At 38.0% G+C, this 22,581-nt stretch overlaps 1 protein-coding gene across 2 annotated transcripts in view; it reads left to right on the forward strand.

Moving 5' to 3' along the window:
- bab2 (bric a brac 2) overlaps positions 1 to 17,772 on the forward strand; it is a 138,575-nt gene extending 120,803 nt beyond the window's left edge. Inside the window, exons 3-5 of one of the 2 annotated variants that reach the window (XM_073987677.1) lie at positions 10,326 to 10,386; positions 10,628 to 11,055; positions 16,626 to 17,772. In XM_073987677.1, coding sequence (XP_073843778.1) covers positions 10,326 to 10,386; positions 10,628 to 11,055; positions 16,626 to 17,627 — 1,491 coding nt within the window. In that variant the 3' untranslated portion in view covers positions 17,628 to 17,772. Of the gene's footprint in view, positions 1 to 10,325; positions 10,387 to 10,624; positions 11,056 to 16,625 lie in introns of both variants that reach the window. The other variant, XM_073987676.1, reaches the window with a different exon arrangement.
- The last annotated feature ends 4,809 nt before the right edge of the window (positions 17,773 to 22,581 follow it).

Consider the following 22,581-nt stretch of genomic DNA (forward strand, 5'->3'; position numbering starts at 1 on the left):
AAAACATGTGTCCCACAAATTTTTCTATAGAAAAACATGTGTCCCACAAATTTTTCTATAGAAAAACATGTGTCCCACAAATTTTTCTATAGAAAAACATGTGTCCCACAAATTTTTCTATAGAAAAACATGTGTCCCACAAATTTTTCTATAGAAAAACATGCGTCCCACAATTTTTTCTCTAGAAAAACATGTGTCGCACAAATTTTTCTCTAGAAGAACCATGTGTCCCACAAATTTTTCTGAAGAAAATCATGTGTCCCAATAATATTTCTATAGAAAAACATGTGTCCCACAAATTTTTCTATAGAAAAATATGTGTCCCACAATTTTTTCTATAGAAAAACATGTGTCCCACAAATTTTTCTCTAGAAAAACATGCGTCCCACAAATTGTTCTCTAGAAAAACATGTGTCACACAAATTTCTCTCCAGAAAAACATGTGCCCCGCAAACTTTTTTATAGAAAAACATGTGTTTCACAAATTTTTCTATAGAAAAACATGTGTCCCACAAATTTTGCTCTAGAAAGTCATCTGGTCCACAAATTTTTCTCTAGAAAAACATGTGCCCCACAAACTTTTTTATAGAAAAACATGTGTTTCACAAATTTTTCTACAGAAAAACATGTGTTTCAAAAATTTTCTTATAGAAAAACATGTGTTTCACAAATTTTTCTATAGAAAAACATGTGTCCCACAGATTTTTCTATAGAAAAACATGTGTCCCACAGATTTTTCTATTGAAAAACATGTGTCCCACAGATTTTTCTATTGAAAAACATGTGTCCTACAAATTTTTCTATAGAAAAAAACATGTATCCCACAAATTTTTCTATTAAAAAACATGTGTCCCACAATTTTTTCTATAGAAAAATATGTGTTCCAAAATTTTACCTATAGAAAAACATGTGACCCACAAATGTTTCTATAGAAAAACATGTGTCCCACAAATTTTTCTATAGAAAAACATGTGTCCCACAAATTTTTTTCTAGAAAAACATGTGTCCCACAAATTTTTCTCTAGAAAAACATGTGTTCCACAAATTTTTCTCTAGAAAAACATGTGTCCCACAATTTTCTCTCTAGAAAAACATGTGTCCCATAAATTTTTCTCTAGAAAAACATGTGTCTCTCAAATTCTTCTCTAGAAAAACATGTGTTCCGCAAATGTTTTTATGGAAAACCATGTTGCCCACAATTTTTTCTATAGAAACCCATGTGTTCAACAACTTTTTCTATGGAGAAAATTGCCTTCCTATTTTTTATAGAAAAAAGTAACTTCCGGATTTTTTTTTGTATAGCAAAATGTATCTTTTTGGATTTTTTTTTTCTATAGAAAAAAGTAAATTGCGGGTTTTTTCTGTAGAAAAATGCCTTTCTGTAGAGCGAATAGGCTTCCAAATTGTTTTCTGTAAAAAATGATTTCCAAATTGTTTTCTACAGAAGACAGACAGTGCCTTCTGAATTGTTTTCTATACAAAAAAATGCCTGACGACTTGTTTTTTATAGAATAAATTGACTGATGAATTGTATTCTATAGAAAATATTGCCGTTCTAGTTGTTTTCTATAGAAAAAATCTATTTTTCTGTAGAAAAAAAATTTTCCTAAAAAGTCTTTCCTAATTTTTTTCTAGAAAAAAATATTTTCGAATTGTTTTCTTTAAAAGAAATTGCCTTACGAATTGTTTTCTATAGAAAATATTGTCTTTTTAATTGTTTTCTATTGAAAAAATGCCTCCCGAACTGTTTTCAACAGAAAAATTTTCATTCTAAATTTTTTGTCTGTAGAAAAATTTGCTTCCGGACTTTTTTCTATAGAAAAATAATTTCGCCCTAATTTGTTTCTAGAAAAACTGCTTTCCTAATTTTTTCTATAAAAATGTATTTGCCGGATTTTTTGTATCCGGATTTTTTTCTAATTGCCCCAAGGATTTTTTTCTATAGAAAAAGTTCGTTCCTAAAAAGTCTTTCCTAATTGTTTTCTGTAGAAAAAATTATTTCCGAATTGCTTTCTATAGAAAAATTGCCTTTCGAATTATTATCTATAGAAAAAAATGCATTGTGAGATTCTTTCTATAGAAAAAAATTGTATTTCGACAATAGCCTTTCCCATTATTTTTCATAGAAAATTGCTCCACAATTTTGTGTAGGTGAAAGGCCTTCTGTATGCCTTCTATAGACAAAAGATCCTCCCAATATTTTCCCTTACAACATTTTTGTGCTGGGTGTAAATTTCCGTGGCTTGTTCGAATCAATTCCCTGTTAAAATTTATATGACTGCATATATACATATCTATCTATATCTACATACGCTTGAAGTGAGCTTGCACACACACACGAATTCATTCCCTTAGATCTATGGCTTCTAAAGTGTACAAACTTTCATACAAAGAGAGAGACATATAAAATATAACACTTTATTTATAATTCATTCTCGAATTCACTGTTTCCGCCATTCTGTTACTTTAGTTAACAATTTAAGTGCAAGCATGGCTATGTACACAGACAGAAAACTGTGGTGGTCATAACAGTCACCAAAAGAAGTATGGGGCCATTCAAAAAGAAGTGATGTGGGAAAAGACGTGGAATTAAATGATTACAAATTATAAAAAAAGTTGAAAAAGATAAATTAGGAAGTTAAGTTTTACATGTTTTGTGTTATATTTTTATTTGACTCATACTTTTTTGCTTCACTGTTGTTGTGTTTTGATAAATATATATGTACATATATAATTTTATTTGGCCATTGGTATATATTTTTAAAAATTCCTTTTAATGGAGGGAATGAATTTTCTAAGAAAATTACAAGGAAAAGGAAACAGCACATCATTGTGGCACAAGTTTCTTCTGCGAAGAGGCAATGTAGGAATTTGCACTCTTCAACTAAGGAAAGCTGAAGCAGGGGTGGTGGGGCGGAAAGTAACCACATAACAACCTTTCGGAAATTGTTAAAAATTAATAAAAATACAACAAAAGTGTACGTCTCGGTTCAATCATAGTGCTGTTATTCGTGGAAATTCTATTGCAATTATAAGGAAAGAAAAATATTTTTAAATTTCATAGAACTCCTAAAAGTATGTGTTGGAATTGGAGAGAAGTGTTAAATGTAGGTCAAATTCTAAAGATATGGGAAATTTCTTTATATTTCGCCAAAGGAAAGCTTAAACAGTTCACATCGATCTTTGCCAGATTCGATGTCAGCTGTTTTCACAGAACTCCTAAAAGTATGTAATATATTTGAAAAGCTCCTAAAAGTAGGCAAAATTTGCAATGTAGATATTTTTTATATGCTTAAAATGAGTCACGTGTTTCCTCATAGACAAAGTGAACAACTGATTCAGATTATCCCTTTACATCTATGGTGTCAACTTCAAATACCCTCATTGCCTTTTCCCACACGGGTGGACATCTTGATTATCATATCAGCTGTGCTCCTTTACCAAATCTCCATTCTCACTATTAGTGCTAAATCTGATATATAATCTCCTAAGTCTTTCCATTTCAACTGTAATTAGCCGGTTAAAGCAATTTCTATGTTTAACCAGCTATTAGCTTATTTTTATTCTGGAAATCTTCTGTTTTTTGTTAAGATGCCCTTAAGTGCCTTAGTGGGCAAACCGGCCAATGGCCAGGCAATAGATGATGATGAATACATCATGCATAGAATATTGCAGCTACTGGGTAAAACATGAACGTCGACATGAGCGAAAGATATAAGTAAATGAAATTCATAGCCAGCCTTGTTGTTATTAACTTCTCTCCGGCAACAACAACAATTCCCAGGATACCCTTGGCTTAGTAGGTCGGTTGTAAGCAAAAAGAAAACACACTACCTCTAAAAGAGCAACAACAGCAACAACATGTTTCTCTATAAAAACAACTTTAAATTGATGTAGTCCATCCATCCACTAGTGTCCAGTGGCTGGTGGTGGTCAGTCAAACATCGTGATGCCGTCGACAACGATCATTGTAATGATGAATATATGACGGCTGTTTTGTTTTTGCTACTCTTTCTGCCTCTTTCGACGACGGCGGCTGAGATGCAAAAGCGAACATTTATTATAAATGAATGAATAAGTCAGGGATAGACAGAACATATCAAGGAACCCTTAGGCCCCAAATAAATGCAATGAACAAAAACCAGAATGCTGCTGGTGTTCACCATGGTCATGTGAAGAAGAACAAAAAAAAACGAATACGAAAAGAAACAAAATGGAAAATTATGTTTGGGGCGTTATAAACTTATCGACCAAATAAATAACAGCAAATAACATACATATGATGTACGTCTTGTATGTATGTTTCCGTTTAGGTACATAAGGCAATAACATAAAGGGGTAGTCGGCAAGTTTTAGTATAATTTAGTTTAAACCCTCTAAGAGGCCTAAGCAGATAAAAACACAAAAAACAACTCGAGGATTTGGTCAGTTGAGAAGAGGCATACAGTGGCTTAAACAAATTATATGGAAGACTTCTTTAGGTGCTCTATGTAGAAGACTTCTTAAGGTCTTCTATAGAAAGAAGATCTCCTAAATTGTTCCTAATATAGGATAACATGTATGAACCTTTTTAGACGGAACAGATGGGATAGAATACCCCTTCTCTAATCCACAACATGTGGATAAAGTATCCACAGCATGTGGATAAAGTAGTCACACCATGTGGATAAAGTAATCACACAATATATAAAATGTATCCAAACCACGTGGATAAAATATCTCCTGAATGTGGATAAAGTATTCACAGGATGTGGCTAAAGTATCCACAGCATATGGATAATTTATCCACATAATGTGGATAAAGTATCCACAGAATGTGGATAGAGTATCCACAGCATGTGGATAGAGTATACACAGCATGTGGATACTGTATTCAAAGCAGGTAGATAAAGTATCCACAGCTAAAGTATCCAGAGTATATGGATAATTTATTCACAGCGTGTGGATAAAGTAACCACACCCTGTGGATAAAGTATTCACACCATGTGGATAAAGTAATTACACCCTGTGGATAAAGTATTCACACCATGTGGATAAAGTATCCACAGAATGTGGATAAAGTACCCCACATATCCAGAATGTGGATAAAGTATCGACAGAATGTGGATAAAGTATCCGCAGTATGTTGATAAAGTATCCATAGCATATGGATAAAGTATCCACAGAATGTGGAGAAAGAAATCACAGAATGTGGAGAAAGAAATCACAGAATGTGGATAAAGTATCCACAGAATGTGGATAAAGTATCCACAGCATGTGGATAACGTATCCACAGAATGTGGATAAAGTATCCACAGTATGTGGATAAAGTATCCACAGTATGTGGATAAAGTGTCCACAGTATGTGGATAAGGTATCCACAGTATGTGGATAAAGTATCCACAGTACGTGGATAAAGTGTCCACAGTATGTGGATAAAGTGTCCACAGTATGTGGATAAAGTATCCACAGTATGTGGATAAAGTGTCTATAGCGTGCGGTTAAAGTAATCACAGCATATGGATAATGTATCCACACCATGTGGATAAAGTATCCACAGCATATGGATATATTATCCGAAGTGGATAAGGTATCCAAACCATGTGGATAAAGTATCCACAGTGTGTGGATAAAGTGTCCATAGCATGCGGATAAAGTATCCACAGCATGTGGATAGAGTATCCACAGCATGTCGATAAAGCATCCAAAGAATGTGGATAAAGTATCCACAGAATGTGGATAAAGTATCCACAGATTGTGGATAAAGTATCCACAGATTGTGGATAAAGTATCCACAGAATGTGTATAAAGTATCCACAGCATGTGGATAAAGTATCCACAGAATGTGGATAAAGTATCCACAGAATGTGGATAAAGTATCCACAGAATGTGGATAAAGTATCCACAGCATGTGGATAACGTATCCACAGTATGTGGATAAAGTATCCACAGTATGTGGATATAGTGTCCACAGCATGTGGATAAAGTGTCCACAGCATGTGGATAAACTGTCTATAGCGTGCGGTTAAATTAATCACAGCATATGGATAATTTATCCACACCATGTGGATAAAGTATCCACAGCATGTGGATAAAATATACACAGTATGTGGATAAAGTGTCCATAGCGTGCGGTTAAAGTAATCACAGCATATGGATAATTTATCCACACCATGTGGATAAAGTATCCACAGCATGTGGATAAAGTATCCACACCATGTGGATAAAGTATCCACACCATGTGGATAAAGTATCCACACCATGTGGATAAAGTATCCACACCATGTGGATAAAGTATCCACACCATGTGGATAAAGTATCCACAACATGTGGATAAAGTATCCACAACATGTGGATAAAGTATCCACAACATGTGGATAAAGTATACACAGAATGTGGATAAAGTATCGACAGCATGTGGATAAAGTATCCACAGAATGTGGATAAAGTATCCACAGAATGTGGATAAAGTATCCACACCATGTGGATAAAGTATCCCCAACATGTGGATAAAGTATCCCCAACATGTGGATAAAGTATCCACAACATGTGGATAAATTAATCACACCATGTGGATAAAGTATTCACAACATGTGGATAAAGTATCTACACCATGTGGATAATGTATCCACAACATGTGGATAAAGTATCCACACCAAGTGGATAAAGTATCCCCAACATGTGGATAAAGTACACACACCATGTAGATAAAGTAATCTCTACATCTGGATAAAGTATCCACGTCATGTGGATAAAGTATCCACACCATGTGGATAAAGTATCCACGTCATGTGGATAAAGTATCCACAGCATATGGATAAAATCCACACCATGTGGATAAAGTATCCACAAGATGTGGATAAAGTATCCACACCATGTGGATAAAGTATCTACAACATGTGGATAAAGTATCCACACCATGTGGATAAAGTATCCACACCATGTGGATAAAGTATCCCCAACATGTGGATAAAGTATCCACAACATGTGGATAAATTAATCACACCATGTGGATAAAGTATTCACAACATGTGGATAAAGTATCTACACCATGTGGATAAAGTATCCACAACATGTGGATAAAGTATCCTCAACATGTGGATAAAGTTTCCACAACATGTGGATAAAGTATCCACAATATGTGGATAAAGTATCCACACCATGTGGATAAAGTATCCACAACATGTGGATAAAGTATCCACACCATATGGATAAAGTATCCCCAACATGTGGATAAAGTATCCACAACATGTGGATAAATTAATCACACCATGTGCATAAAGTATCCTCAGCATGTGGATAATGTAGTCACACCATGTGGATAAAGTAATCACACCATGTATATAATGTATCCAAACCACGTGGATAAAGTATCCACACCATGTGGATAAAGTGTCCACGTCATGTGGATAAAGTATCCACAGCATATGGATAAAGTATCCACAGCATGTGGATAAAGTATCCACAACATGTGGATAAAGTATTCACACCATGTGGATAAAGTATCCACAGAATGTGGATAAAGTATCCACAGCATGTGGATAAAGTAATCGCACGCTGTGGATAAAGTATTCACACCATGTGGATAAAGTATCCACAGAATGTGGATAAAGTAATCACACCCTGTGGATAAAGTATCCACAGCATGTGGATAAAGCATCCACAGATTGTGAATAAAGTATCCCCAGCATGTGCATAAAGTATCCACAGCATGTTGATAAAGTATCCACAGAATGCGGATAAAGTATCCACAGCATGTGGATAAAGTATCCACAGAATGTGAATAAAGTATCCCCAGCATGTGCATAAAGTATCCACAGCATGTGGATAAAGTATCCACAGCATGTGTATAAAGTATCCAAAGCATGTGGATAAACTATCCAAAGCATGTGGATAAAGTATCCAGAGTATGTGGATAAAGTATCCACAGTATGTGGATAAAGTATCCAGAGCATGTGGATAAAGTATCCACAGCATGTGGATAAAGTATCCACAGCATGTGTATAAAGTATCCACAAAATGTGGATAAACTATCCACAGCATGTATACAAAGTAATCACACCCTGTGGATAAAGTATCCACAGCATGTGGATAAAGTTTCCACAGCATGTGGATAAAGTATCCACAAAATGTGGATAAACTATCCACAGCATGTATACAAAGTAATCACACCCTGTGGATAAAGTATCCACAGCATGTGGATAAAGTATCCACAGCATGTGGATAAAGTTTCCACAGCATGTGGATAAAGTATCCACAGAATGTGGATAAAGTATCCACAGCATGTTGATAAAGTATCCACAGAATGTGGCACCATGTGGCTTTATTCACATGCTGTGGATACCTTATCCACATGGTGTAATTAATTTATCCACATAATGTGGATACTATATCCATATGATGTGGATACTTTATCCACATGGTTTGGATAATTTATCCACATGGATAAAGTAATCACACCATGTAGATAAAGTATACACTTCATGTGGATAAAGTATCCACAGCATTTGGATAAAGGCGGGTGGGTATGTGAATTTATTATCGCCAATTTATTCCATTTCTATTTTATCAAAATTTGTTTGCGATTCGTAACACTGTTACCACCTCTGTGAACGGCAGCCAGGGGTATTAGGTGCATTACGAGGAAATTGCTTGAGCTTTTTACACGCTCACACATGCGGGCCATGCTTGGCTGTCTGTATGCACGAGTATAAGAACTATTTCTCCGTACATACATGCTACTAAGGTAAAGGCCATAAAGTATATGAATAATTGATATGAAAAATAAATGAAAAATATCAAAAACGAAGGCAAAAGAAGTCGGAAGCATTTTTATAGTTTCGTGTTTGTGCAACAACAACAGAAATGAAGCCGGAGCAAGAGCAGCAACAGCAATAATAATAATAATAACAGCACAAGCAATAAAATTGCAACAAACTAAAAACTAAACAACAACAAAAGCAACATCATCATGGCATGCCATTCACTCAGTTAGTCAGGCTGTCAGACATTTCTTCTTGGCCCAACCCAGCTCAGCCCAGCCACCTTTAAAGTCTTCTCATCATCACCATCAACGCCAACACCAGCAACAAATAGTTTTGTGCAAGTTCACAAAATTTATTGTTGTTGTGTAAAAAAGCAGGGGGTTTGGCTTGATGACGGACTGCTGGTTTACTGCAATTGCTCTGCTGCTGGTGAGTGTCACGTTCATGGGTTGGTCGCTTAATTTTTGTGCTCCTGGTGCTAAATTGTTGTGCAAAGATGGCGCTGGTATTGGTTACCTACCAGTCACCAGTCGTCGTAGTGAATGGTTGTTAAATGAATGAACATTGATGGCTAAGATGGACTACTACTTGGTCGCCGCTGCTTTGTTGCTGTTGTTTTATGTTAATGAACATTTTATACTCTCCGGTTGCCTTGGTGCAATGAAATGAGGAGAAGAGCAAAAAGTTGGCAATTCTTTTTGGTTTTTTTTGCTCCTTTGTTTAGCGAAGTGACAGTGTTGAACTTTAGTAATTTTGAGTTACTGTGTTGATGTTTAAATTGGCCCAGTAAAGGGACAACAAATCTCATAATCTCAAGCTGATAGAAGTCTTAAATGGCAATGAACAGATACACGATTATAGAACTGGACTTGAATATTGGTTATGATTTTAAGGGCTTGTTACAGACCAGGGTATATCCCTTAAAATATTCTTGAAAATTTCAGGATTATAGACCACGACATAGTACTGAAAATTGGCTTTAGAAATCTACGATTTCACACGGGGTATTGCCTTGAACATTTTCATAAAAGTCTATAATTATCTAGGAGGTTATGGCGGCGAAATTTGTTTAAAAAAATATACGATTAATGTCAAGGACAAAAATTGCTTTAAAAATCCATGATTATAGACGAAAATAAAGCACTGAAAGTTTTCACAAAGCTGCGCGATTAGAAATTTGATTAAAAGATCCATAAGTGGAACCAGGACAGGGCCCTCAACATTTAATAAGAATTCCACTGTTTTCTTGACCGTGTGTGTTCTTTAATGCATTGAGGAATTTTTGTTTTAATAAACCAAGCTTTTATTGTCATTTGCATTTAACTCCCATTATCCTTTTAATTATTCTTGACGATATTTGTGTCTTAAATATCTTCTTCGCTGTCTTTGCAAATAAGCCCATTTAGTGGGTGTCATAACTTTTCTCTTAAATGGCCACATATCCTTTGGTATTGAATCTCTAAGGACGTTTTTTTGTTTATATTTTAAAATTTACTATTATTGTCAGTCATTGGCAAGAATATCCTTTAACTTAAAATATGTACATTTTATATTAATGTCTCTTTTTCTGATTTTTTGCAGGCAAAAATGATTGAAAGCGGACATCCTTGGATGGCCGGGGCCACAACGTCTTCGGTAACTGGTAAGTAGGCTACATTTCTTGGCATTTTGCTTAGATTGTTTTTATTTTGCCATAAGGACAAAAGGATTTGCATGCAAATGGATTATTGTAATCATTTGTTTTAACATTTAACCGAGATAGATAGTCATTTGTTTTTTTGTTTCTCTTTCCACAATATGGTAACCAAATGTTTCCCGTTTCCGTTCTTTCTTTCTATTTTTCATTTCATTTTTTTCTCGGCTGCTTGCTTTGTCCTCAGCAGATAGCTATCAATATCAGCTGCAATCCATGTGGCAAAAATGTTGGAATACTAATCAGCAAAACCTTGTGCAACAATTGAGATTTCGTGAGCGAGGCCCATTAAAATCTTGGCGTCCGGAGGCCATGGCTGAGGCCATATTCAGTGTCCTTAAGGAGGGATTGTCGCTTTCGCAGGCTGCCCGCAAATATGACATACCGTATCCAACATTTGTCCTCTATGCTAATCGTGTGCATAATATGTTGGGTCCGTCGTTAGATGGTGGCACAGATCCTCGTCCCAAGGCACGAGGACGTCCACAACGTATCCTGTTGGGTATGTGGCCGCAGGAGTTAATACGTTCCGTTATCAAAGCTGTGGTATTTCGTGATTATCGTGAAATTAAAGAAGAAATGGGTGGTCTGCCGTTTGCCAATGGACAAGCTCATGCGGTAAGTTATTTTTTGGATTTAAATTAAATACAATATTTTAAAGATAAAAGAGAGAAGGAGGGGTAGTGACGTATTTTTTTCTGAAGTTCAATACAAACAGAATAAACCGCAACTATGATATTTATAAAATATTGTTCGAAAGTTCCTCTGCCCATGGAAGAGCCCTTTTGAAAGGTGTCATTGACATTTTGAAGTCTTCTTGCATCAGAAGATGATGATGATGCAGAAGACCTTTTAAATTGTCTTTTGCGAGTTCTTCTATTTATTGAAGACATTTCAAAGTATATTTTGTTAGGTCTTCTGGCTAAAGAGTCTCCCCATAGATGACTCTGGCTATTGTCGCTTTTCTGAGAATCTTTCTCTCCATAAATGGCTCTGTGTCCATAGAAGACCTTCTAAAGGGTCTTTTGACAGGTCATTTGTTCAATGAGTGATATTCTGATAGGTCTTGTGGCAAAATTGAACCTTGTAGGAGTCCTCTGAGAGGTTTTCTGTTCTTAGAAGACCGAATGGTTTTCTGAGAGATTTTCGGTCTATGGAACTTTGAAATGTTTTCTGAGAAGCCTTCTATTCATAGAAAATTTGGAGAACATTGAACGGATTTCTGCCTGTATATAACTTTGTAAAAGTTCTCTGTTCGTAGGAGAACTTCCGAAAGGCCTCCTAAAAGGTTTTCGTCTTCCGTCCATGCAAAATCTTCTAAGAAACCACATGTCCATCGAAGACCTTCTAAAAAATTGTCTGTCCTTACAAGACCCTCTAAAGATTTTATGAGATGTCTGCCGTTTATGGAAGACCACTGAAGTATCTTCAAAGCACCCGCCTGTCCATAGAAGATCTTCTGAGATATCTTTCATACATGCCAGACCTTTGAAGGGTCTTCTGTAAAGCCTTCTGAAAAGTCTTCAGCCCATAGAATATCTTCTGTTATGTTTTTGTCCGCAGAAGATCATCTGTTTCTGAAATGTCTTCTGTCCATAGAAGGGTATTCTGAAAACCCGCCTGCCCATGTAAGACCTTCATAGAAGTTTTTCTAAAAAGTCTTCGGTTCATAGAAGATCTTCTGAAAGGTCTTTTGAGGGCCATTGATGTGTCTTCTAAAAACCCGACGGTAAATAGAGGATCCCCTAAAGGTCTTCTGTCCACAGACCATATTCTGAAAGGCCTTCTAAAACTCTTCTGCTCATGGAGTATCTTCTGAAATGTTATATGATATGTCTTCCGTTCATTGAAGACCATTGAAAGGTCTTCTGAAACCCCGTCTGTCCATAGAAGATCTTCAAACAGATTTTCTAAAAGCACTTCTATCTATAGAAGGCCTTCGACAAGCTCTTCTGTCCATTGAAGATCTTCTGAAAGGTCTTCTGAGGTGTCTCCCATCAATGAAGGACCATTAAAGGGTCTTCCGAAAACCCGTATGTCCATAGAAGGTCTTCGAAAAGCTTTTTTGTGCATAGAACATCTTCTGAAAGGCCTTCGGTTCATAGAAGATCGTCTAAAAGATTTTCAGAAAGCACTTCTATCTACAGAAAGCCTTCGACAAGCTCTTCTGTACAAAGAAGATCCTCTGAAAGGTCTTCTGAGGTTTCTTCCGTCTATAGAGGACGATTAAAGGGTCTTCCGAAAGCCCGTATGTCCATAGAAGGTCTTCGAAAAGCATTTTTGTCCATACAACATCTTCTTAAAGGCCTTCGGTTCATAGAAGATCTTTTAAAAGATTTTCTGAAAGCACTTCTATCTATAGAAGGCCTTCGACAAGCTCTTCTGTCCAAAGAAGATTTTCTGAAAGGTCTTCTGAGGTGTCTTCCGTCAATGGAGGACCATTAAAGAATCTTCTGAAGTCCGTCTGTCCATAGAAGGTCTTCTAAAATCACTTCTGCCTGTAGAAGGCCTTCGGAAAGCTCTTCTGTCCATAGAAGATCTTCTGAAATGTGTTCTGAGGTATCTTCCGTCAATGGAGGGCCATTAAAGGGTCTTCCGAAAACCCGTATGTCCGTAGAAGCTCTTCGAAAAGCTTTTTTGTCCATAGAAAATCTTCTGAAAGGCCTTCGGTTCATAGAAGATCTTCTAAAAGATTTTCTGAAAGCACTTCTATCTACAGAAGGCCATTGACAAGCTCTTCTGTCCATAGAAGATCTTCTGAGGTAACTTCCGTCAATGGAGGACCATTAAAGGATCTTCCGAAACCCGTCTGTCCATAGAAGGTCTTCTAAAATCACTTCTGTCCATAGAAGGCCTTCGGAAAGCTCTTCGGTCCATAGAAGATCTTCTGAAATGTCTTCTGAGGTATCTTCCGTCAATGGAGGACCGTTAAAGGGTCTTCCGAAAACCCGTGTGTCCATAGAAGGTCTTCGAAAAGCTTTTTTGTCCATAGAACATCTTCTCAATCCCATGGCAGCGGTTTCTTACGTACCGGATTGACCCGAAACCAAAAGTGTTTTGGCCAGCGGCTGCCAACCCAGCATTATATAATGCTACAACAACAGAACATCTTCTGAAAGGCCTTCGGTTCATAGACGACCTTCTTTAAGGTCTTTTGAGATATCTTCCGTCCATGAAAGACCATTCAAGGGTCTTCTGAAAACCCGTCTGCCCATAGAAGACCTTCTAAAAGCAATTCTGTCCATAGAATGCCTTCGAAAAGTTCTTGTGGCCATAGAATAACTTTTGAAAGGTTTTCTGAGGTATTTTCCCTTAATGGAGGACCACTTAATGGTCTACCGAACACCCGTCTGTCCATGGAAGACCTGCTAAAATCTGTTTTGTCCATAGAACATCTTCTGGAATGCCTTCGGTCCATAGAAGATCTTCTGTAAGGTCTTTTGAAAGGTCTTCTGTCCATGGAAGACCATTCAAGGGTCTTTTGAAAACCCGTCTGTCCATAGATGGTCTTCTAAATCACTTCGGTCCATAGAAGACCTTCGACAAGCTCTTCTGTCCATAGAAGATCTGCTGAAATGTCTTCTGAGGTGTCTTCCGTCAATGCAGGACCATTAAAGGATCTTCTGAGCCCATCTGTCCATAGATGGTCTTCTAAAATCACTTCTGTCTATAGAAGGCCTTCGGAAAGCTCGTCTGTCCATAGAAGATCTTCTGAAATGTCTTCTGAGGTATCTTCCGTCAATGGAGGACCATTAAAGACTCTTCCGAAAACTCGTATGTCCATAGAAGTTCTTCGAAAAGCTTTTTTGTCCATAGAACATCTTCTGAAAGTCCTTCGGTTCACAGAAGATCGTCTAAAAGATTTTCTGAAAGCACTTCTATCTATAGAAGGCCTTCGACAAGCTCTTCTGTCCATAGAAGATTTTGTGAAAGGTCGTCTGAGGTGTCTTCCATCAATGGAGGACCATTAAAGGATCTTCTGAAACCCGTTTGTCCATAGAAGGTCTTCTAAAATCACTTCTGTCCATAGAAGGCCTTCGGAAAGCTCTTCTGTCCATAGAAGATCTTCTGAAATGTCTTCTGAGGTATTTTCAGTCAATGGAGGACTATTAAAGGGTCTTTCGAATACCCGTATGTCCATAGAAGGTCTTCGAAAAGCTTTTTTGTCCTTATAACATTTTCTGGAAGGCCTTATGTTCACAGAAACCCTTCTGTTGGGTTTTTTGAGATATCTTCCGTCCATGAAAGACAATTCATGGGTCTTCTGAAAACCCGTCTGTCCATAGAACCCTTCTAAAAACAATTCTGTCCATAGAATGCCTTCGAAAAGCTATTTTGTCCATAGAAGATCTTTTAAAAGGTCTTCTGAGGTATCTTCCGTTAATGGAGGACCACTTAATAGTCTTCCAAAAACCCGTCTGTCCATGGAAGACCTGCTGAAAGCTGTTTTGTCCATAAAACATCTTCTGAAAGGCCTTCGGTCCATAGAAGATCTTCTGTAAGGATTTTGAAATGTCTTCCGTCCATGGAAGACTATTTTGAAAGGTCTTCTGTCCATGGAATACCATTCAAGGGTATTCTGTCCTGAGAAGGCCATCTAAAAATAATTATGTCCATAGAAAGCCTTCGAAAAGCTCATAGAAGATCTTCTGAGGTTTCTTCCGCCATTGGAGTACCATTATAGGGTCTTCTAAAAACGTCCGTCTGTACATAGAAGCCGTTCAAAAAGCTCTTATTTCCATAGAAGACCTTCTGAAAAGTCTTCTGAGGTATCTTTCGTCAATAGAGGACCACTAAAGGGTCTTCTGAAAACCCGTTTGTCCATAGAAGGCATTCTAAGAGCTCTTTTTTCCATTCTATAAGGCCTTCGGTCCATGGAAGATCTTCTGTAAGATCTTTTGAGATGTCCTCCGTCCATAGAAGATCTTTGGTAAAGTATTTTGAGATGTATTCCGTACATGGAAGACCATTTTGAAATTTCTTCTGTCTATGGAAGAGCATTCAAGGGACTTTTGAAAACTCGTCTGTCAACAGAAGGCCTTCTAAAAGCTCTTCTGTCTATTGAAGATCGTCTGAAAGGTCTAGTGAGATGCCTTCCGTTCAGTCCATAGAGACCTTTTTAAGCACCTTCCGTCCATAGAAAACCTTTTGAAAGGTTGTCCATAGAAAACCTTATAAAAGTTTTCTGTCCATAGAAGATATTTTGAAAGATCCGTCCATAGAAGACCTGTGAAGGGTCTTTTAGGAAGCCATCTGTCAGTAGAAGATCTTCTTAATGGAAGACCTTTTGAAAGCTCTCTCGTCCATAGAAGACCTCTGAAGGGTCTTTTAGGAAGCCATCTGTCGGTAGAAGACTTTCTAAATGGCCTTCCGTCCATGGGAGCCATTAGAAGGGTTTTCTGAGAAACCTTCTCTTCGTAGAATACCTTCAAACAGATCTTCTGAGATTCATTTCGTTCTTGGAAGACCTTCTAAAAGGTCTTCTGAGAGGTCTTCCCTCCATGGAATATCTTTAAAATGTCTTTTGTCCATGGAGGAACTTTCGAAAAATTATTCGGAGATGACATCAGTCGATGGAAGTTCTAGTCAGGTCTTCTATCCATGATAGACCTTTGAAGGGTCTTCTGAGAGGTGTTGCGTCCAAGGAAGTCGTCTGAAGGGGTTTGGATAGGTTTTCTGTCAATTGAAAACCTTTTAAAAGGTTTCCGTCCACTGAAAACCTTAGAATGCTTTTTTGCTCATAGAAAATGTTTTGAAAGGACTTCCGCCCTTGGAAGGATCCATGTGTCCATGGATGACATTCTGAATGGTCACAGTAAATAACTTTTATTGTAATGTACAGAATATGGTCCTCTTGAGGTTTTTTGTTTTCCGATAAAAATGTCTTCTTCTATTTCTGAAGGAGTCTTCTTTATCCAGAATACATTTGACGACGTGTTGCATCTGCAGACAACCCTTTTGGAAAGGTTTTCCAAGGATATCTGTTAGTTATAAAAGATCATCTAGAGAGGTATCCTCTCAATATAAGAAGAATTTTTGGTTCCCCTGGCCTTACTTCCCTCCCTTCTCTCACCTTCTTTTCAATACATCTACATTTTACATTTGCTTTTTTAATTGCATATTTCTTCTTCCCATCATTTTCTCTCCCCCCATTTTCTTTGAAACCAACAAAAATATTTCCCCTTTAGGCCGCCTTATTTGGTGCCTCAGCCGGTAATGGAGCTGCATCTGCTGCCAATGGTTATCACAGTGCTGCCAAATTGGCAGCACAATCTGCTGCGGCAATGGGTGGTGGTCATCAGGACTCGCCTAGCCCGTTGTCATCAATGACAGAAAATCTGCGACGCCAAATATTATCCCAACAACAACAATCACCCATTAATCCAGCAATGAATATTTATAAAGCTCCAGCCTATGTACAACGTTCGGAAATTGAAGATCCCCTGACGGCGGCTGCGGTGGCCGGTAAACAACATGCCAACAGTGGAGCGGCGGGTGAACGTCGTGGTTCTGAAAATCTACCCGATTTAAGTGCTTTAGGTTTAATGGGTTTACCGGGCTTGAATGTTATACCCGCCTCGGGGGTGGCGGGTGGTTCCAATGCACGCTCAAATCACATGCATTCCAATGCAGCGGCTGCATTTAACCGTGATTTGGAAAGGGAACGAGAACGGAATCGTGAAAGGGAGCGGGAAAGAGAACATCGTGAAAGGGAGAGGGAACGTGAACGGGAACGTGAAAGAGAGCGTGAGCGGGAACATGAATTGAAAGAAGCCATGCAGGCCCGCCAATATGGTAATCAATCACATGGCTCAGCCTCGGGAGCAGGTGATATGCAAAAATCCAGTGGCATCACCTCACCCTATCAACATCATATGAAAAGCAAGGAACAGCTGGCTGCAAATTTTGCCTACAACAAACGCTTCCTGGACAATTTACCGCCTGGCATAGACTTCGAGGCCATTGCCAATGGTCTGCTACAAAAATCCTCTGCGGCGGCGGCAGCATCATCAGCCAACGCCAATAAAAGTCCACGTTTTGAAGATTTTTTCCCCGGCCCGGATATGAGTGATTTTATTGCCAATGCTGAGGCTGCAGCTGCCAGTGCCCCCTTTCCCGCCCAACGTGAGTACAATTTAATGAAAATCAAATTGGAACAACAGCCCTCAGAGGTGCAACATGAAGATTGAAATATGACCGCCGTTAATAGGAAATAATCTCTATAAGAGATTGTTTGTTTTTGGAAAGCAAACATTTTATATATAAATGTTGTTTTATTTTTTATTTAATATTTAAATTTAGTTTTTAAAGAAGAAGAAAAAAGAAAAAAAAAACGACAACAACAAAACAAATCATATGACTGCTATTTATATACATAGGTACATATAGAAATAAGATTATTATATATAATATTAAAAAATAATTATTAAACAATACAATTGCTTATAAGGCAAACATACACACATGCATACATATACAAATACACATACATAACTACCCAACGTTATTACTTAAGTAAGGTTGGCTAATTACAATTTGCTAAGGTAAACTACATATGTATTTAAACGATTATTACAATCGTTACAGTGGAAAATGTTTAATGTGAACTATAGGGGCAAATTTTGTTTTCAAATGATTGCCTTTAATTTTTTTTCTTTTTTAATAAAATAACGTATATAAATAAATTATATTTGGCACCCAACCCTCTTAGTTCATTTTTCATTGGCCCCTCTTGCCCCCCGTAAACATTTTTCTTTATTAGTTTTGTAAATATTCATAAATATTAATTGAGAGATATTTTTTTTTTTGTAAATAACTGAAAGTATTTTCATTTTAATTTTTAATAATTCTTATTGCTGATTTTGTGCATATACAGGGTGTCACAAAATGTGTACAATCGTTTTTAAACGGTATTTTTGCTCATTGACTTCATTTTTTCATTTTTCTAAATTTATCTATTTTAATTATAGTACTTTTGTACCACCCTGTATATGCACTTTCTTCCCTCTATTATTGTTTATCTTAAGTCGACTTTTTTTCCTACGTTATAAATAATAATTATTTTTAATTAAGTTGATTTATTTTTTATTTATATTCATTCATTTTATTAGCTTTGATTTATATTGCATTTTGTTTCCTATCTTTTTAAATATTCTTTGTAATCTATGAGTTGATGATGGTGATGATGATGCAGTCTACTGACGTCTTGTATGTCATGACACGGGAGAAATTTTTCCATGAGGTAAGAACGATATAAGTTTTATTACAAGAAATACATTTAAATAAGCAATAAACTTAAATCTAATAAAATCAAATGTAATATTCCCTCGGCAAAGAAACTTTGTAGTTACCGTTTGGAATGGAGATACATATGTATGTACATATATATGTATATATACTAGGGTGAGGCGTTTTGAACATCATAACGGGCCCATCGCGTTTCTGATTTTTGGGACTGCACTGAGCAAAAAAAGTCCACTAAACCATATGTCTACGGTGAAAATGGAGCTTCCCGATTTTTACTTGCAGGTTTCTTATTTTTTAGAACGGACAGTTTTATGAGAACGGTAAACAGCAACGACATTAACCTGAAAGCCATTTCGTTGGAATTCCACTTACTGAGGTGACAAGAAGAAACGTGTAATACAGGGTCAGGCACTCTTCACACACCCACAACTCTATTTAATAAACCAGTAAGGAAAGGATCATAGTCGGGCGGGCCGACTATATGATACCCTACACCACTGTGAATATGTAAAATATGGGAGATATATATCAATTTGAACTGATTTCTATATAATACTTACTTATCTGGCCCATTACAGAACATTTGTTCCATAGACCGAACTAAGAAAAGATCTCCAATTCTCTCTGTTTTTCGCTTCGTTTTCTGGAATACCGCGCCTTTTAATTTCTTCATCCACTTGTATGCTCCATTAAAGCATAGCCCTGCCGATTCTGCGTGCACCGCCATGTGGCATGTATTCATACGCGTTTCAGCGGGTTCATCATCGCTCATACTTATGACATGGCCTAGCCAACGCCACCGTTGCATCTCGATACGTTTAACTATATGGATGTCTTTGTATAGCTGATATAGCTCGTGGTTCATACGACTTCGATATTCACCGTCAGCGAAAATCGGCCCGTAGATCTTTCGAAGAATTTTCCTCTCAAACACACCAAGCACTGCCTTATCTGCTTGCGCAAGTACCCATGCTTCGGGGCCATACATCAGCACGGGTAGTATCAGTTATTTGTAAAGCATTTTTTTGTTTAACGAGTTGTGGCTTTGTTTTTGAAGTGCTTACTTAAGCCAAAGTAGCATCTGTTGGCCAATACAATTCTTCTTATTATTTCACAACTGATGTCTTTGTGTTGTGTTTACGACGGTGCCGAGGTATACGAAGTCTTTTACTACCTCAAAATTATAGGAACCAACTTCAACAGTTGGTCCGATCTCAATGGACGCATTGCGCGTCGACACCATCAGTTTGGTCTTCTCGCCGTTTACCGCCAGACGCACTTTAGCAGATTCTCCTTCGAACTTCATAAAGGTATCGCTTACTTCTTTCACTGATCGTCCCATGATGTCTATATCATCAGCATAAGCAAGTAACATGTGGCTATTGGTGTAGATTGTGCCACTTCTTTTGACGTTTGCCTCTCGTATAACCTTTTCTAGCAGGATGTTGAAAAGGTCACACGAAAGGCTGTCTCTTTGCCTGAAACCTCTTTTGGTACAAAACTCCTCGGAGAGGTTCTTTCCTATTTTAACTGAGGATATCGTGTCAGTTAAAGTCATTTTACAAAGCCGGATGAGCTTTGCGGGGATACAAAATTCAGACATGGCTTGGAATAACTTTGAACGCAGCGGGCTCTCGAAGGCTGCTTTATTATCAACAAAAAGCTGGTAGGTGTCGATCTTCATCTCTTGGGTCTTCTCCGGGATTTGCCGCAGGTTAAATATCTGGTCAAGGGTGGACTTGCCAGGTCTAAAGCCGCATTGGTATGGCCCAATTATCTCGTTGACCATAGGCTTTAGGCGTTCGCACAATATCCCTGACACGATATTGTAGGCAATAGGGTATGGACTTATGCCCCTATAGTTGGAGCATACAGTCTTGTCTCCTTTCTTGTGGACGGGACATAGGATGCTCAGGTTCCAATCGTCGGGTACGCGTTCTTCCTGCCAGATGGTGCTAACTAGCTGATGCAGACACCTTATCAGCGCGTCGCTTCCGGTTTTAAACAGCTCGACTAGTAAGCCGTCGGCTCCTGCTGTTTTATTATTCTTCAGTCGGTTTATTGCTGTTTTTAACTCATCTTGGCCGGGCGGTATACATTCTATACCATCTTCTGGGATTGGATCTGTGGTATCTTCGTCATCTTCGCTGCTATTGGATACCAACAGTTTTGAAAAATTTTCTTTCCATATCCTGAGTACACTATCTGTATCAGTTACCAAATTACCTTGCTGGTCTCTACAGGATGATGTGCCTGTACCAAAGCCATCAGTTTGATGCTTGACTCTTTGGTAGAATTTTCGGACTTCATTCTAGTTCCTGTACATCTCGATTTTTTCACACTCCCGCTTTTACATCTCTCTCTCTCTCTTTCCTGCGGAAAACACGTTTCTCCTCTCTCCTTTTCTCCCGATATCTCTCATGTGCGCTACGCGTTGCTACGGATTGTAAAGTAGCTCTATATGACGCATTTTTCTCTTCGGTAGCAGCACGACACTCCTGATCATACCATGGATTCCTTGGTGGAGGTCTCTGGTATCCAAGTATGGATTTTGCGGCTGTTTGCATGGAGTGGGCAATGCTTTGCCATTGCGCTGATATATTATCGGGATGAGGAGTGCTTTGATTAAGCAATTGGGTTAGTTGAGTGGAATATGCTCTGGTTATCTGTTGTGATTGCAGCCTATCGATGTCTAACTTTCGTGTTGTGTCTGTTCGTACTTTGTTTGCTACGTTTAAGCGGGTGCGTACCTTTGCTGCAACAAGGTAGTCTATGTTTGCTCCTCGGAACGAACGCACATCCAACACGCTCAATGAATGTCTTCCATCTATCACAACAAGATCAATTTGATTTCTTGTTTTCTGATCTGGAGACAGCCAGGTGCCCTTATGAATATCGAGATGTTGAAATCTGGTGAGGCTAACTACCATGTTTTTTGCAGCTGCAAAGTCTATCAGTCTCATACCATTGTCATATGTTTCACTGTGGAGACTGAATTTTCCGACTGTTGGGCCAAAGATTTTCTACTTTTCAATTTTGGCATTAAAATCACCTAGTATAATTTTAATGTCATGGACAGGGCAACGGTCATAAGTTTCTTCTAGGCGCTCGTAAAATTTATCTTTGGTCTGTTTGTCCTTTTCTTCAGTGGAAGCATGAGCGCAAATAAAGCTGATGTGGAAGAATTTAGCTTTTATTCGAATTGCAGCAAGTCTTTCATTCACTGGGGTGAAGCTGTATACCAGATGTTTAAGTCTCCGACTAACTACGAATCCGCAACCAAACTCATGCTTTACGTCATGGCAGCTATAATACAGTGCGTCATCTTTAGGTGTTGTTGTGACGCCTTTTCCAATCCATCGTATATCCGGCTTTGTACTTTTCAAGTACGTCTGCCAATGCGAAGACTGCACTTTCTCTATAAAGAGTGCGAACATTTCAGGTGCAGATTCGCAGATCATGGTCCTTAAAACGTTTGCGGGGTTCGTCAACTTTAGAGGGATTTGTTTTTCTTTTATTTCGTTTTTTCATAGTAGCCTGTTTTATCTAGGGGAGGGTTACTAACCCGACGCCCAAACCCAAGTTTTTAACGTTCTTATGGGTGAACGCGCGGACCATGTTAGCTCACTACCTTTAACGGGTGTTAAAGGCAGTTCCCCAGGTGACACCACGAGGAGGTCAGTGTCCACTTGAGATGAAACAGGGACCAAGATAAATCCTGGGTTTGGCATGCCGGTCAGGACCGTTCCTTGGTATCTTCCATCCCCTACGTCCTCAAGATCCCACCGAATTGGCTGACATTTGGGTTTCAGTGTTAGTTTGGGGATGCAACACTTTCAACCTAAAATTTGTCGCTAAAGTCTTTATATAGACCCCATAGAATAGTACCTCCCGATT

The sequence above is a fragment of the Musca autumnalis genome, unplaced genomic scaffold (assembly GCF_047663935.1).
Source record: "Musca autumnalis isolate F117 unplaced genomic scaffold, ASM4766393v1 scaffold_4, whole genome shotgun sequence".
Classification (NCBI taxonomy): Eukaryota; Metazoa; Arthropoda; class Insecta; order Diptera; family Muscidae; genus Musca; species Musca autumnalis.